A 16,982-nucleotide genomic window follows, 5' to 3' on the forward strand; every position below is an offset into this window, starting at 1 on the left:
CTGGAGACAGGCGGAGAGAGATGACAGGAAAGACAACGGGCAATTTCCATACCAGCTTCACACCGCACTGCCCGCTCCCTGCCGCACACGGCAGGGCTACGCACGGGGAGCTCTGGCTTGTTATGCCCAGGCTGGAGAGGACAGGCTCTCTCCCCTAGCCTCCCGGCGCTTGATGAGCTGGGAGAGAGACGCCCTGCCAGGGAAACTGAGGCACGGAGCGATGCGGGGCTGCGATTCCCAGGCGGGTACGCCGACTCACACCAGCACGCTGCGAAGAGCAGGGCGGACGTCCCAGCCTGCTCGAACCTCCCACGCTCAGAGTCCAGGGGCCTTTTGCACCCTCAGCATCCAGACTGCGGCTTTCCACCCACTAGCTCGGCCCTGTCTGCCCTCGGCTCCCTCGAGGGCTCCTGACTGTGCAGCGCTGGGGGCGCGCTGAGCTCTCTTGCAATGGGAGCTGAGTGGGAGCAGAGGGCTCCCCAAAAACCCAGGTCTCCTGCAGCCCAGCGCCTTATCCATAGGACCCCAAACTCAAACTGCCCCCATCCCGTAACCTGCCTGATGCATTATCCACGGCTGAACAACAGGGAAGCATTGAAACCCCCCAGAAGTCCTGAGGTCTGGTCCCCAGGTCTAACCACTGAACTACGCTGCCTCCCGTATTGCTGGATCACAGTCTAGTGCAGAGCCAGGCACCGCCCTTCAGGACCCCTGGGCTCTCATTCCTGTCTGCCAATACTGCTGCTCTGTGACTCAGTTTCCCCACGTGGAAGAAGGGGATCATGACCGGACCCACAAGGCAAACCCAGGAATCAGTCTCTTCCTCCGTCGCTGCTGGGCAGCAGCCGCCCCACGCCCTGCTCCTTACCTTGTTTCTGTATCCTTGGCGGGCGCAGGAGGGCCGAACCCTGAGAGGGGCCGGTCCCCGGGGCCCGGGAAGAGTTCCGGGGGCCCCGAGGAGCTGGAGTTGCGGGGCTTGCTGACGGGGCTCTCCATGAAGACGGAGGAGCAGGAGTCTTTGCGGAAGGACTGACGGACGGGCGAGGACCGGCTGGGCGGGCCCGAGTAGGGGCTGTGGGGGCCCTGGCCCGGCGGCATGTCCACCAGCCGGCTGTCGGCCATCTTCTGCGGGGAGGAGGGGGGCATGCGGAAGCCGAGGCCCGGCCCGTAGGCCTCGCCGTACAGCTGGGCGCTGGGCTTGTACAGACTGTCCTCCAGCTCCGTCTGCAGGGCGGCGGCCGAGTAGGTGCTGAGGGAGCGGACGGAGCCCCGCTTGTAGAGCCCCCCGGCGTAGGCGAAGGGGTCGCCCAGGCCGGCCAGGGACTGCGTGGAGGTGATGCTGAGCCGGCCCTCGTGCACCATGCCGTAGGGGTCGGCGTACAGGCCCTCGTTTTTCACCAGCATCATGTTCTTGCCGGCCAGGTCTTCGTCCGGCTTGACGTCCCGGCGCTCCAGGATGGCGCTGGGGCTGGGCGAGACGCCCGGGGCGGGCGGCAGGTTGGAGAGGCGCTCCCCGTGGTGCACGGGGCTGCCGGCGTAGGAGGGCGGGCGCCCGCCGCTGTAGGACATGCGGGAGCGGGACGGGGAGGAAGACTGGAGCACGGGCGGCGGGGAGCCGGAGGTGAGGTGCGACGCCGGGGACATGTTGTTCAGCCGGCGGGTGGGAGAGGACTCCCGGGAGGTGTAAACCATCTCCCGCTGCAGGGCAGAGAGACGCATCAGCCAGGCCGGCAGGGCGAGGGACAGGCCCCGCCCTAGAACCCCCCCCAGACCCGCAAAGGGGCCGCGTGTGGGTTCTGCTGCCTCTGTGTGTGCTGAAGCACCTCCCCCTCCCTGCTAGACCCCCATTCGCTCTGGCGACCCCCTAATGTGCCCACGGTTCCTATGGCATAGGCTGAGCTGCGGCAAGGGATGGCCAGTTGCATGTGGGGCGGCCTAAAGCGGAAGGGCCTGGGAGAGGGGTGGGCCGGATATGGCCCACGGGCCGGATACGGCCCGGCAAGCTGTTTGAGCTGGCCCACGGCCCACCCTGCCACGCCCCTTCCTGTAGGCCAATCAGGACTTGCGGGTGGAAGAGTGCGCAAAGTCGCCTCCTTCTGCCCGGGGCGTGCGGCGCCTAGGGGGAACCGCCCCTTCCGCGTCAGGCCCCACCCCTTATGGGGGCGGAGCCAGCCCCCAACCACTGCCAAAATTGGTGAAGTGGCCCCCCCTACAAAAATTAATGCCCACCCCTGGCTTGGGGGGTCCGGGACACCGAGCAGGCGGGCAGGGATGCTCGGGGCCAGGAGCAAGCACTAGGGAAAGGGACGAATCCTCCACCGGGCAGCACCTTGGGCCTGACCCTCTGCAGCCAGTTACCGATACCATCAGCGCAGAGAGCGTGAAAGGTGACCAAACCACCTTACACCAGTGTAAATAGCCACACACACACACACACGCACACACACACACACACACACCTGTAGTGGTGCTGTAGAGGAGGCTTTCACAACCTTGGCCAATCAGAGCGGGGAGCAGTCAGCCAATCAGAGCCAGGCTGGGCCCTATAAAAGGCTGCAAGGGCTGAAAGGCACTCACTCTTGCTTTAGTTGTGGAGCAGGTGGGACCTGGCTGCCTGGGAAGCTCCAGAGGGTCCCTGAGACGGAGCAGAGCTGGGGAGCTCTGGCCTGACCCGACTTCCAGGCTGCAGGCCTGGTACAGGGGCCTGAGGGGCACTAGGGCTGCAGGGAGGCAGCCAGGGCAGCAGGTTCACCCCCCAGCCAACGCGAAGCGGCTAAGTCAGGCTGCAGTGTGCCCCGAGGCAGGGGCTCGCTGCCGACTGGCCGTGGGTCAGGCTCTAGAGCTATGTCTACACTCGCGGCTTCTTGCGCGAGTAATATGCAAATGAGGCTAAGCGTGGAATATCGCCGAGCCTCATTTGCATACCTAATGAGCCACCATTTTTTTCAGAAGAGGCTCTTGTGCAAGAAGGAGTGTCTACACTGCCCCGTCTTGCACAAGAGGGTTTTTCTTGTGCAAGAAGGGGCAGTGTAGACGCTCCTCCTTGCGCAAGAGCCTCTTCTGGAAAAAAATGGTGGCTCATTACGTATGCAAATGAGGCTCGGCGATATTCCACGCTTAGCCTCATTTGCATATTACTCACGCAAGAAGCCGCGAGCATAGACATAGCCTAGGGGGTTGGGGTTCCCTGGGAGGGGAGGACCAGAGTTTGGGGGCCCTGCTGTGGCGAGGAAGGGGCACCGTGGGTCAGATGGGACACAGGGCCCGAAGTAGCACAGAAGACAGGTAACTCAGGGTGAGACACTGGTCAACAGGGGGCGCTCCAGGGTTGGAAAAGGTAATTCCTGAGGAGAGCAGCAGGGGGCGCAGTGCCTGTGAGTAGACCGCGTTTTACACACACACGCACACGCCCACACACGCACACGCACACACTGCTGCTTCTTGCATACATAAGCTGGGGTTGATTCAGGGAGGGGAGCCCGACAGGCCGTGAGCTGCGGATTTGTAAACGCTTCCACCCGTGCGCGCGCACACACACACACACACACACACACACACACACACTCACACACACACAGTCAGCAAAGCCAACTAATCTCCCCCCCCCACTTAGATCCCAGTGCAAACCTAGCACCCCGCCCTGCGTGGGACTGCAACCCCGGCTCCTACAATCCCTACCTTTGAAAAGCCCCCCCCTTTGGCCTTCACGCTGCTGCACCCCAGAGCCAAAGCTCAGCAGTATCCCACGCGCCCTGGGAAATTGCAGCTCCTGCGCGCTCTCCCGGAACACAATTTGCTCTGATTAATCCCCTAATCATGGTGTTTATGACTCCACCACCAGGGCTGGGACCAGCCAATCTCCTGGCGCAGCCCTTCATGGTGCGGCAGCTGGGGCAGACAAATGGGAGCCCGTCACGCCTTATGCAAACACGCAGTCACCAGCCCTGTCGCCTCTTGTCCCACTAAGCTGCGGGCTCTCCCACAAGCTCTCCCACCCCGCCTGCCCTCCAGCTTCTGACAGCCCCGGCGTACGTTGGTGCACACGCACACACGTGTGCAGGGTCTGTGTCCTTGTGCATCTCCGGGTGTGTTTGCTGGCACTATGTTCCCCCTCCTCCAACATGGAGACGGGATAACCTCTGGCCCCGTGGAAGGGGGGAAATTCTTCCGCCTCCCTCCATGGGACAAGATGGGACAGCCCCCCTCCCAACCCCTGCCCCCTCCTTACCCGCAGGTCCCCATTGGTGATGTGTGAACCTGGGAAGGAGGCGTAGAGGGGCTCTTTGCGGTAGATTTTGATGATACTTCTGTCCTGGATGTCCCTGGAAGAGAAGGCGACGCAGTGAGCAGCTGAGCAGCGTAGTTCCTAGCCCCCGGGACAGCCACGGGTAGCCCCTTGCTCCGGGTCTGTCTGCGGGGAGGCCAGGGAGGGCAGATCAGCCGGGGCATGTGCACGAGAGAGAGAAGAGTTCAGCTCCCTCTGACAATTGGCCAGGGACTCAGCGGAGCGAGGGGTTGATCCTGCTGGGTGGACACGTTCGCTCCCTGCCTGGACAGAGCCAACGTGGGCCGGAATTCCGAGCCCAGCTGGGGTGGAATCTCCATCTCCTCTCCCCCCCTCCCGGCCCCGCCCAGGGCCCTCACCGGACGTCCTCCAGCTCGTAGAAGACGTTGCGCGACTCGTCCTTGATGAGGATGGCCGTGTTGGAGGACTTCAGCATCCCCATGGTGAGCTTCTGGGGGAACATGTGGACGATGAGGGCGTGCAGCGTGTCCATGCTGCTGATCTCGTGTGTGATGTGGACGCGCCGCGTCTCGTCCCCGAACTGCAGGAAAAGGACCCCTGGGGACGAGGGAGAGGGGAAGGCGTAAAAGCGCCGCTCCGAGCAGGCGCTGGCTGACAGCGTGACAACCCAGGACGGTCTAGGAGTCAGCAGACCCGGGGGATTTTCCTGGCTCTGTGCCTCAGTTTCCCCACCTGCTTGCGCGGCTATAGACCTAATATTACTGTTACTACCCTACTGTCACACCCAGGCCAACGCCGGGAAAACACGGCATGAGGCAGGAGAGTGATACAGGTTTTGCACCGGTATCTCCCCTAAAGGAACAGGGTGAGTGACCCAGACTTAGCGGCAAAGTTGTATCTGGATCCGTATTTCACCCTGCACAAAGCAGGAAGATCTTTGGCTCCAGGGCTGCGGCGATTTCTAACCCTGGCCGGTCCCTGGGGATCATTTTTAAGGCCATCTCCATTGCCCCCCTCTGCCCCTCCGCTGCTCCCCAATCGGGATGCTAGGGCATCACCGATTAACCGCTGAGCCGATGTTTACGGTCTTGGTTCCACTCAGCCCGTTCCCGGGGAGGCAAGAGCTGTGGCAGGGCAGCACAACCGCCTCCCCAGGAGCAGAGCCAACAGCCGGCCCTGCTCCCCGGGAGCGGGGCAGGTAGGGGCTGGCAGCCCCGCTCCTGGAGAGGCTAGTGTGCAGCGCATGGGACCGTAACCGCTGAGCTTCTTAGCAGCCACACGGTTCCCATACGACGCCATTTTTAACACCCCTATTCCCCCCGGTTAGTCAAATGGGAGATTCCAGCTGCAGGCTCCCCGCCGGGACGGACCATTCGTCTCCTCCGCTCCCTGCCTGGGCCCGATCCTCCCCGAGCGGCTCCAGGAACGTGCTGCCCGCAGCCGCAGGTCCAAGGGCAGCAGCTGGATGCCTGGGAGTGCCGGGCCTGGTGTGCCTGGCTAGAGCCCGGTGCTGCTTAAGAGCGAGCAGTGGAGCTGCTGGGCCAGGGACCAGTGAGTGACCAGCGTTTGCAGATCAGAAAAGTCAAATCCTGGCCCAACCCGGGTTTAGGAAGCGGCTTCTCCTCCTATGGACGCAGTAGCTCCCAAAGGCCTCCAGCATGATAGCTGGCCCTGGCTACTCACAATGGGCCCCGGTCTGATCCAATCCAGGGTGGTAATTCCTGGATCCCCTCCCATTGATCTCTGCCCCTCTGACACGTACTTATGCCAGGGGTTCGCCAGAGGCCCCACCGCTAAAGGAGTGGCTCCCTCAGCTGCTAGGCAGTAGTAGGTTGGTGCATGCAGGGGAGCCAGCCACTAGAGGGAGACAGGCGCACACATGCTCCAGGGATGGGTGGAGCGGAGGGTGAAAAGGCCCCCGCGGGAGCCGGCCTGCGGTACCTGGTGACCGGAGCTTGGTTTGGCTGGTGGAGCGGGACAAAGGCAGGCTCTGCCGGAACCGGTTCATCCTGTTGAATCCGAGGGGCAGCTCGGCTTCAGACATGGTCTCCAGGGACTCGGCGGAGGCGAAGGAGAGCTTGGCTTGATCGGCCAGGCCGGACTGGGAGCCCTGGGAGTGCCGCGAGCTTCTTGTCTGGAACAGAAGAGCCGAGCCGTGAGGGGCGCGATGGGGTGCCGGGGGCAAGGTGTTCCCATCTAACCACGCGGGGCTCTCCCAGGCCTGGGCAGCAACACCAAGCCATGGGCTAGACCTGACCCCAGCAGACAGTTTCAGGTGGTGGATGCTTTGCCCTGCTCCCAAGGGTCATACCGCACCCTACCTTAGTCCAATGCCCACTCTGATCCCGCATTTTAAGCACATCCCACCATCTGCTGGTTCCTGACTCCTGGACTGCGTCTAGACTGGCAAGTTTTTCCGCAAAAGTGGCTGCTTTTCCGGAAAAACTTGCCAGCTGTCTACACTGGCCGCTTGAATTTCCACAAGAGCACTGTCTGAAATCAGGGCTTCTTGCGGAAATACTATGCTGCTCCCGTTCGGGCAAACGTCCTTTTGCGCAAAAGGGCCAGTGTAGACAGCTCAGATCTCTTTTCCGCAAAAAAACCCTGATTGTGAAAATGGCGATCGGGGCTTTTTTGCGGAAAAGCGTCCGTGCCAATCTAGACGCTCTGTTCCGCAAATGCTTTTAACGGAAAAGTTTTCCGTTAAAAATATTTGCGGAAAATCATGCCAGTCTAGACGTAGCCCTGGGTTTGCAATCTCCCTGCTCTGTATTCCCAAGACACCTTCGTGGATCCTGCATTTTGCACATTTCTTTCCAGGGGACACTGTGCGCCCAGGGGCCATGACAATCCCCAAATGTGGGACGTACGGTGCAGGCCGGCCCTTTGCACGCCAAGCTCCGCTGACATGCATCTGACGAAGTGGGTCTTTGCCCATGAAAGCTTATGCTCCAATACATCTGTTAGTCTATAAGGTGCCACAGGACTCCTTGTCGCTTTTGCAAGCTCCGCTGAGTTCTTCGACCTTCCCCCGACAATCACAGCAGGAAGAGCCACCGGGCTGCAGACCAGCGCTTTGGCCTAATGTGCGCAAGTAAAGGAGGCCAGCCAGTCATAACGGCAAGGACCTTGCCCCCAGGGAGCCGAAATCCTCAGGTTATTCCAGAAGCAAAGCAGCAGCAAAGGTTACGGCTGCACGAAGGGAAGGGGGGGGCATGAGATTGGCTTTGCAGCATAAGATTGGAATACGCCGGGAGTCCAGTGTCACACGGCCAAATGTATAACCTCAGCCTGTGGGTAGGGCCTTTCTACACAAAAATCTGTAAATCCGGCACGCTGTGTGTGCGTATTTCATAGGAACAGAGTGTACCAGGCACAACCGCTGTATAACTCAAGGGCTGCGTCTAGACTGGCAAGTTTTTCCGCAAAAGCGGCTGCTTTTGTGGAAAAACTTGCCAGCTGTCTACACTGGCCGTTTGATTTTGCGCAAAAGCACTGACGTTCTACTGTCCGAAATCAGGGCTTGCGCAAATGTTTTGACGTTCCCGTTCGGGCAAAAGCCCTTTTCCGGAAATGTTTTTGTGCAAAAGGGCCAGTGTAGACAGCGAAAAACTGTTTTGCACAAAAAAGCCCGGATGGCGAAAATGGCGATTGGGGCTTTCTTGCACAAAACCGCGTCTAGATTGGCACGGACGCTTTTCTGCAAAAAGTGCTTTTGCGGAAAAGCGTCCGTGCCAATCTAGACGCTCTTTTCCACAAATGCTTTTAACGGAAAAACTTTTCCGTTAAAAGCATTTGCGGAAAATCATGCCAGTGTAGACGTAGCCAAGGTGTTTTACACTCGACGCTGTGCCCAGGGAAAGAAATACACCCACCCCGGGAATACACTGAGCCCATCGGCACAAAGGTGTACATCGGAAAGGCTTGGCACATGTGTGGGACACCCACACCTGGGGTCGGCAGGTGCTGAGCAGTGTTCCCTGTAAGCTGTGCGCTTGGGCAGCCGCACAAGGGAGATTCAGCTGCCACCCAGCTGGTGAGAAGAGCTCCCACCATTGGCAACGTTTGTTTCTACAGATGGTGCACATCTGCGCATGCAACAAAATTCATTCTGCCCATGGTTGGAAAAAATTGGAGGGCACACGGGTGTAGTGCACCCCTGGAAATCAGCCCCCCAGGGATGCTAGGAAAAGCTTTTCCACTAATGACACACTGATTTTGGAGTGAGTTCCCATTACCAATGCATTTGCTTTCTATGGACAGTATAGTACTTGAATTACTCTACCACCAGCTGAGACCAGGGCCCTGTTGTGCCTGGCGCTGTACGTGCACATGGTGAGATAACCCCCCCTTAGAGAGTACATAAGCAAGAGTCTCAAACTGGCCGTCCAAATTGAGTGAGCAAGTAACACTCTGATGGGCTGGGACCCTCCTCGTCCCTGCTGACAGACACACGACACCCAGCCGAGCGCTGCCCCTGCTCACGCCCAGAGAAACGCCAGGATCCGGCCAGGCCGCTGTGACTCAACATGGAAGCCGGCTGGTTACTGATCTCCAGAGAGGCGGCGCTTGGTTTTAAACAGCGGCCTCATCACACAGCTCTTGGAAAGGGGACCGAGACGGAGCAACCTCTCTGTTTAAGACCAAAAAAGCCCCAGTATGGAATGATAGCACTCATTTAAATTAGACCTTAACTGGAGGCTTTAATTAATCCGGGGGGGGGGGGGAGTTTTATGGGTTGTTCTCGCTGTAAGTAACTGCCAGGAACCTGTCTGGAATCGACATGAAAACAAAGCAAGTTAGCAAAATGGAGCTTTAAACGGCAAACGGTGAGAAAACCGTTTCTCGCTTGGAAGGGCCTGATCCCGCCAGCAGGGAGCCGGATTGGAGATCCAAAGCCTGGGGAGCTAACGGGAGTCATTCCAGGAGGGGCCTGGCCCCAAGAGAGGCACATCGGGGAGAGGGATGGGCGCTGATTGCCATGCTGGGACGGGGTCGCATCTGTGCCACCCTGCAGTGTTTGGTGTGAGGCCGACTTGTGGTACCCTGGGGACAGCCATCTCTAGGCCACAGTCCAGTGCCACCCAACCGATTAGCGGAGCGCCCACAGCGAGGGTTGTGTTTTTCCTGGCGGTGCACATCTGCACATGCCTCGGTGCGCATACATTTTATTCCACACGTGGATGGAAAAGATTAGAGGGAACACTGCCTCTCGCACCAAGACCAATGCCACTCAGGTCACTGCACTAGGCCTGACTGCCTCTGAGAGCCACGTGCACCGCGCGGGCAGGCCCCAACCCAGAACTATAGCTGATGCTGAGTTAAGGCTGCCTGGAGGCATCTTGTGTCTGTTCAGAGCATCTAGTTCACTGAGCAAACGTCCACATCCCCTTAACTCTGCCCCCGGAGCTGGCGATAGCTATTGGGCATTCTTTGCCCGCGCTCCGGTTTTGTTCACTGGACTCAGTATAGCTGCATGGACAGCCGGTTCCCCGCCACACGTCCTCTCTCTGCCCCTTCGCCCGCCCTCTCCCAGCTGTTATTTTCCACTCCTAGCCCAGAATCTCCTCACCCAACCCCAAGGCCGGGCCGAAGTGCCCATCCAACAAGGCTGAGGAAGGCGAAGAAGGAAGGGGCGACAGGTTGGCCGACCTGCATCACGCGTCCAAGCGCAACCTCCCCCCCCCCCCCCACCCGCCCGCCCGCCCACTCGTTTTGTCTGGAGAAAATAAAAATAGCTTGAACCATGGGAGAAAATCTGTATCTGGCTCCATCGGCATGACGACAGCGCACAGGCCTCTCCGGCAGAGGGACCGCGGTTGCCATGCTATCATCTTGGTTGCTAAGGGTGGCTGGCGAGCTCCGCCAGCTCCCAGATCCGGCCCAGAGAGGGGGGCGGGGCGGCAGCAGTCGCTTCGCGGGGATGGGGCGGCGGTGTGTGTCCCCCAAATGGGGCGTGGAACCACCAGCTGTTCTGGGAGGGGTTGATTTCCCACAGTGGCTCTGGGTTCAATGGACCCTCGTGCAAAGACCAACATGGGAGCTTGAAAAGTCCTTGGTTTCCCGGCCGGCCGGGGCTGCTTGGATCACTCCGCACCGGACGCAGGACGCACCGAGCCCGATCGCGGAGCCGATGACATCACGCCAGGGCTGTGACATCAGAGCTAGCGGCCGAAACGCGACTCTGCCACCCCCTCTCGGGATGGGTCACTGCGCCGGCTGCACTGACTCCGCTTGTGCCGTAGCCGGGTGACGGAAGCCAGGCCCCGCGCAGGATGATCACCGTCCCTGGGGAGGGGGGCGGGGAGGAGAATGAGGAGCAAAGATAAAGGGACTTGCCCTGGGTTCCACAAGCAGCCTGTGGCGGAGCCAGGTCTGGCAGCCAGCAGGGGGATGGGTCACTGGTGCTGTGTCTCCATTTTACAGGGTGCATCCCGCCTCCTCCTTGCCCAACCCCCCGCCGCAGCAGCCTCCGCCCCAGCACTGCCGCCCTAATCCCAGCCCGGTGGGGAAAGGGGGGAGTGGGTCTGGCTGTGCAGGGCAGGAGCTGGCTTGCTGAGGGAGGGAGGGGCGGGCCTGCTACCCCGCCCCGTAGGAAAGGTACCACGCAGACACCCAAAGATCCCCAGCGACGGCAAGTCGACACCTCCCCCGGTCCTCACCTCTGGCCCATCCTTCCTGTCTGGCAGCAGCGTTCGTTTTCCACCCTCAACGAGGCCTGCTTAGCTCAGCCTGGAGAAATGGTCTGAGGTAAACAAGACGAAGTTCAGCAAGGACAAATCCCCAATGCTCCACTGAGGAAGGACCAATCCGTGTCTCACACACAGAACGGGAAGCGAGCGTCTAGGCAGGAGCCCTGCAGAAAGGGATCTAGGGGACCACAAGCTAAACAGGAGTCCACAGTGTGACACTGTGGCAAAAAAAGCCAACCTCATTCTGGGCAGCACGACAGGAGTGTGGTGAGCCAGACACGAGACGTCCTTCTTCCCTCGGCTCTGCGCTGGTTAGGCCTCAGCTGGAGGATTGTGTCCAGTTCTGGGCACCACATTTCAGGGAAGATGTGGAGACATTGGACAAGGTCCAGAGAAGAGCAACAAGAATGATGAAAGGTCGAGAGAACATGAGCTAGGAGGGAAGACTGAAAGAATTGGGCTTGTTTCGTCTGGAAAAGAGAAGGCTGAGAGGGGACATGAGAGCAGTTTTCAAGTATCTTAAAGGGTGTTACAAGGAGGGAGAAAAATTGTTCTCCTTGGCCTCTGAGGACAGGACAAACAGCAATGGGCTTAACAGCAGCCAGGGATGTTGAGGTTGGACATTAGGAAAAACTTCCTACCTGTCAGGGGGTTGGTTAAACACTGGAATAAATTGCCTAGGGATGTTGTGGAATCTGTATCACTGGAGATATTGAAGAGCAGGTGAGACAGACACCTGTCAGGGATGATGTAGACAGTGCTGGGTCCTGCCATGAGGACAGGGGTCTGGACTTGATGACCTCTCGAGGTTCTAGGGTTCAGTCCGGGCAGGGGATGGGGTGTGATCCATTCGCTCCCTGCCCCCCCGGGAATTCGACGGTCCTAGTCAGTCCGTACCCACAACGCTCCGCCCGCTGGCTGGGCTGCTGTACCCCGCTGGGAGCGCTTCCTTCCAAGAGGGGGACCCATGGCGGCCACTCCCACTCAAAAGCGCAGGCAGAAACTGAGTGCCTCCCCTGGGATGTACGGACTGGAGGCTGTATGGACCAGAGGCTGTAGGGACCGGAGGCTGTACGGACCGCAGGCTGTATGGACCAGAGGCTGTATGGACTGGAGGCAGTATGGACCGGAGGCTGTACGGACCGCAGGCTGTATGGACTGGAGGCTGTAGGGACCGGAGGCTGTATGGACCAGAGGCTGTATGGACTGGAGGCAGTATGGACCGGAGGCTGTACAGACCGGAGGCTGTATGGACCTGCCAGTCTCCAGGCAGAGGAGCGGCTGCCACTGGAGCTGAAAAACTGAAGGCAAATTTTGACTTTATAGAGAGTGACGGCAGCTCCATCCTTGACCTCCTGAGGCCATTAACTCGGAGGGAACGGCCGTGCCTCCCCCGGCCTTGGAGTGACTCTCCCTGCCACGAGAGAATTTATTAAGCACAGCCTCGCACGCTCCCTGGCTTCCACCCCGCCCCCCGCTTCGGCACAGCCTCCGCCGCAGCCCTCAACGCCCACAGCCAGGCCAGAGCTGGAGTCCCGCCGCCCCCGGGTACAACCCCCCTCGTCAGCGCTGGGCCCATCCGGCGGGATTGCACCCCCCGGTTCTTCTAGGGCTGGCCGGGCGCAACCTGGCTGGAATCCGCTCCCCCGAGGCAGCTATCGCTGGCGTGCGGATGGGGCCTAAAATGGACGCTGCTTGGGTCTGTCGCAGCCTCCTCGCCCCCACCCCAATTTGGCAAAGACCTTCCCACCGGTGTAAATGAGCTTTCTGCTCCCCACCGCCACTGCCCCCCGCGGCTACGCTGCCATCTAAAAAGGTGGAGCCGCCTTATCCGACGGTGGCCCCAGTGAAATTAGTGGCAAAGCTCCCGTCGACGTGGCTGAGGCCTGCCCAGAACCGGGAGGTTGCTGAGACGTCACCAGCCCGTGCCTCAGTTTCCCCACCTGCCAAGACCTTTGAGATCTGGTGCTGGTGAGCCCAGAAAGGGGGGGAGGGGTGCTCACTTGGCCTGCTGCAGGCCAGTGGAGTACAGCTGCAAACCTGCGCGGGGGAGCTGCCAAAGGCTCATCCCACCCTTGCACACAGCGAACGCCGCACGTCCCAAAGGAACGGGAAGAGCTTATCCACCTGCCTCGCGCCTGGCCAAGCCGCCTCTTTGAGCGGCACGGTGATTAGCCAGACGTGCCCGTATTCCCGCAGTGAGTCGCTTCGCCGGCAGCCACGCGGCGCCTGCAGGCTAAGCCGTGAGTCAGGGGAACCACAGGGGGAAACATCGGCTGCAAGAATTTAATTCCTCAGGTGGAAATCAGAGCACAAGGGACACTGAAAAGTGCCCTGGGAGCTTGGGATGAAATACATCCCCATGCTCTGGGCTCGGGCGTCCGTAGCCGCCTGTGTCAGCGCTGAGGAGCTAAGTGGGATGTAAGTGACACTGAGCCTCGCGCCTGGGGCCAGGTTTTCAAGGATTCAGCAGCCACCAATTTCCCAAAAGCCTCAAGGCCAGATTTGTACCACAACTGAAATCAGTAGGTGCTGAAACACCTGTGAAAATCCCGTCCCCGGCCTCCCTGCAGCTCCCACGATGGCCACTGACGCTCCTACCCCACGAGCTCTTCCAACGGCCCAGCCTCACTTGCAGGGGGTCATCCTGCTGGAGCACTGGCCCCTGTGACCAAAGTTCCCTGTTGTCTTTTCCATCCACGGGTGGATTTTTCCATCCATGTGCAGAATAAATTGTGTTGTGTGCGCCAAGGCATGTGAGTGTGCACCACCAGTAGAAACAAAATCCCCAGCCACGGGCACTCTGCTAATCTGCAGCATTTGACTCTCACCCGAGTGGCCGCACAAGCGCCCAGCGTACAGGGCACACCGCCTGTCGGGCACCATGCTGCAGTGGTGACCGGTGTAATGCTGAGCGTGCATTGCGCCCTGGGGCTCGTGGGTCCCACCGCATTCTCCCGGAGACAGGGGAGCGGCGTGGATCTGCTGTTGTGCTGAGCGGGCGTTGTGCCTCAGTGAACATGCACCGTGAGCGATACGCTCCAGGGCTGGGGGGGACCACGGCGGAGACCTTCATTCAAGAGCTCTGTCAGGAAAGCAAGAGGTAGTGCCTGGCTTTTCATCTTCCGCACCGCATGACCCTGGGCTGGCAGGGCTTAGAGCTGCCTGCCAACCCGTGAGCTCACGGGATTGGAAACAGCCGTCTCATGAACCCCTTCCATCAACAAGGCTCTCCAGGGCGCTGGCGTTGCCTGACACCCCCCGTCCCCGCCACTGGTGGCCTGTCACACTGATTGAGAAGCATCAACCTAAACGGATCAGGAGAAAGGGCAGGGCCCAGTGCGGCCACTAGGCAAAACCACGGCCTGTTTGGTCCAGACGGTGCTGGGTCCTGCCGTGCGGGCAGGGGACTGGACTCGATGACTCTCAAGGTCCCTTCCGGTTCTGCTGTTCTAGGATTCTAAGTAACGAAGGCCTGGGCGGCACTCAAACTTTGAACTCATGCAGCCACGTCCCCTGGAGATGTGGCCAAACCTGTCTGGGAACCTCGGTCCCTCAGGGAGGGGCAGTTCCTCCATCCCTGCTGCTCCGCAGAGGTACAACGCCAGGTGAGCCTCTCGCTTGTCTGTACCTCAGTTTCCCCTTCTGTCCCCAATAACACGGCGAAGATTGTGCGGGCTCAGAGGCTATGGTGAAGGCTCCGTTTCAGCCCCTTCGCTAGAGAGGCAGGTTTCCCGTCATCTGGACAGAATTCCAGCCCCGTCCTGGCTGCGACACTACCTTAGTGGCATTTCCCGCCCCGATTCCCCATCTGTAACACAGAGATAGCAACGCTGCAGCAACCCCTGCCCCATGCCCAGGCCTGCCGGGAACCTCCCAGAGAATCCGTGAACCCGCCTGCCCCAAAAGCACTGACCCTCTCTCTAGAAGGAGGCTCGCCAGTAGCGGTGTGGAGACCATGACACACAGCGGGGTAGTTCTGATGCCAGGCTGCAGGGGGCAGCGGTGGCACTGGCAGGATGAGTCGGTCAATGTTTGAGAACCATTCGAAGGAGGGAAAGAACCAAATGCTAATACCCACAGCCCACTTGTTTATGTCCCTCCAGCCTCTCTGGGTTTCCGCGTTAATTCTGCGTTTTGAGCAGGATTTCAGAGCACAAACGGGATGGAAAGGACAGCTGCCGGGCCCTGCACTTCTTGACACCTGGAAAAGCCATCACAGCGACACCCCAGCTGGGAATCCCCCCCGTGGCTCTCACCCCACAGTGCCCCAGCAAAAGCAGGCCAGAGGCGAGTCGGTTTCATTCAGCTGGAAAAAGTTATTGACACGGCCTGAAATCTCCCTCCCAGACAGTCTCTCCCGGGTGCGGCTTTGCCGTGAAGGCACGGCCACGCAGACTGCGGAGAAGGCACAGGGACCGAAGGGGGATCTCGGCCCAGCTGTGAGGCCACCGAAAAAGCCCGATTTTTATCATCTAGCTCGCTAAGAGCCGCGTACAGGGAGCTCGGGTAGGCCTGCAGGATCCGCAGTGAAGAAAGTTGTCAGTAGAGGTGGTTCAAAACCCCGGGGGAAATCCACCCACTCCCTCCTCCCCGCACATGTTGACGGAAAACGTTCACCAGAATTAAAATTCCTAGCAGCCTTTGAGCTGGTTAAAAATAATGGGGGAGGAGGACAGAATCCCAAATATTTTGCTCCAAATGTTTCCTCTCTCCCATGTCTTTCCTCTCCCTTCTCATTGAAATGTCCCCGGAAACCTCCCTCCCCACCCCAGCCAAGGTGCTGCGGTCTGTTTGGGTGAGTGTGTGAAATTATTTGGGGGGTCCAGGGCTTGGCACAACAGTATTGGTATCCCCCAAACATGCCACTAGCAGCTAGGAACCAACCAAGGCCCGCCATGCCCGTTTCTTTCCCCTCCTCCCCTCTCTGCCACCAGCTCGTCTCAGGCTTATGTGGTCCGATTTCTGGCGGAAGGGCTGGTTTTTTGTTCTGGGTGCATACATCCCCTAGCATGATACAATCCGCCTGGGAGCTACCGTAATGAACCAAAGTGAGATACAAATGTACAGCACCGAGCACCCTGAGGTCGGAGTCTATGACTGCAGCGCCGCTGTAATATACTTAATAGCAATAAAAATGTGCAGGGACTAGCCCAATGAGGTCCCGGTCTGTGACTGCATTGCAAAACGGCTAGTACGCTTATTTCCATTTTAGAGATGGGAAACCGAGGCCCGGATCCCCCAAGGTAACCAATGGGAGTTAGGTGCCTAAATGCCTTTAAGGACTGGGCTTCGGCGACAAGATCTTACAGAGGCAACAGCAAAGCAGGGACAACCAAGGGCCAGGCTGCTCTCCAGACACTACCCCAGGCTTCTTGGATTAGGGTGCAAGGCACCGCTCACATCCAGGGAGGTCCCCATGCGGCCTCTGCCCTTAAAAGCTCCCACACGCCTGGCCATGTGCTAGTGTTGGGGGGCGGGGAGGCTGCAAAGAAACAGAACAGTCGGAGATCCTGGGCAGAGCCTCACCCGTGTCCATTTGACAAGTGCCGGTTCGTGCTCCTTCACCAACGGGCCTCGGCGGCACCGAGCACAGCGCGCTGGCGGGGGTTTGTCAGGGGAGGGGTGTGCTGTGCTAGGAGGCCTGCATGGTGCAGCAGAGCCAAAGGGGTTCAGAGCACGGGTCTCACCGACTCGCCCCGGAACGGGTGCTCCTCAGACGGGTCGGGGTGTTCCCGTGAGCGCTGGGGAAGCGGGCGGCGGACAGGCCATAGCAGGAGAAAGGAACGACCCCCGCCCCATCGTGGTGGCTTCCTCTGGCTGCTCCCAGTCGGCACAGACGGACGGGTCCCGGGACAGGCCACTCGCCCCCATCACGGCCTCGGGGGCTCCCCTGGGAAACAAGGCACCTGTCGCCTGCCCCAGCGTCCTCTCCCTTCCAGTGCTCTGGGTCGGAGATGGGGCTGGACACCAGCGCGGCTCGTGGGAAAAGCCTTCAGCAGGGAAAGGCGGGGAGGGAGGTTGAAATCTGGCTCCCCGTCCCA

General features: G+C 59.7%; 1 protein-coding gene across 9 annotated transcripts in view; it reads right to left on the minus strand.

Moving 5' to 3' along the window:
• The window catches only part of SRCIN1 (SRC kinase signaling inhibitor 1), a 236,558-nt gene that overhangs the window by 36,610 nt on the left and 182,966 nt on the right, over positions 1-16,982 (minus strand). For all 9 annotated transcript variants that reach the window (XM_089773935.1, XM_089773936.1, XM_089773934.1 and 6 more), the window contains 4 exons: positions 6,188-6,380; positions 4,645-4,843; positions 4,229-4,322; positions 869-1,698 (listed from right to left, as the gene is read on the minus strand). In XM_089773935.1, the coding sequence (XP_089630061.1) occupies positions 869-1,698; positions 4,229-4,322; positions 4,645-4,843; positions 6,188-6,380 (1,316 nt within the window). The remainder of the gene's footprint in view (positions 1-868; positions 1,699-4,228; positions 4,323-4,644; positions 4,844-6,187; positions 6,381-16,982) is intronic.

The sequence above is a fragment of the Pelodiscus sinensis genome, chromosome 29, assembly GCF_052426305.1.
Source record: "Pelodiscus sinensis isolate ZL-2025 chromosome 29, ASM5242630v1, whole genome shotgun sequence".
NCBI lineage: Eukaryota > Metazoa > Chordata > Testudines > Trionychidae > Pelodiscus > Pelodiscus sinensis.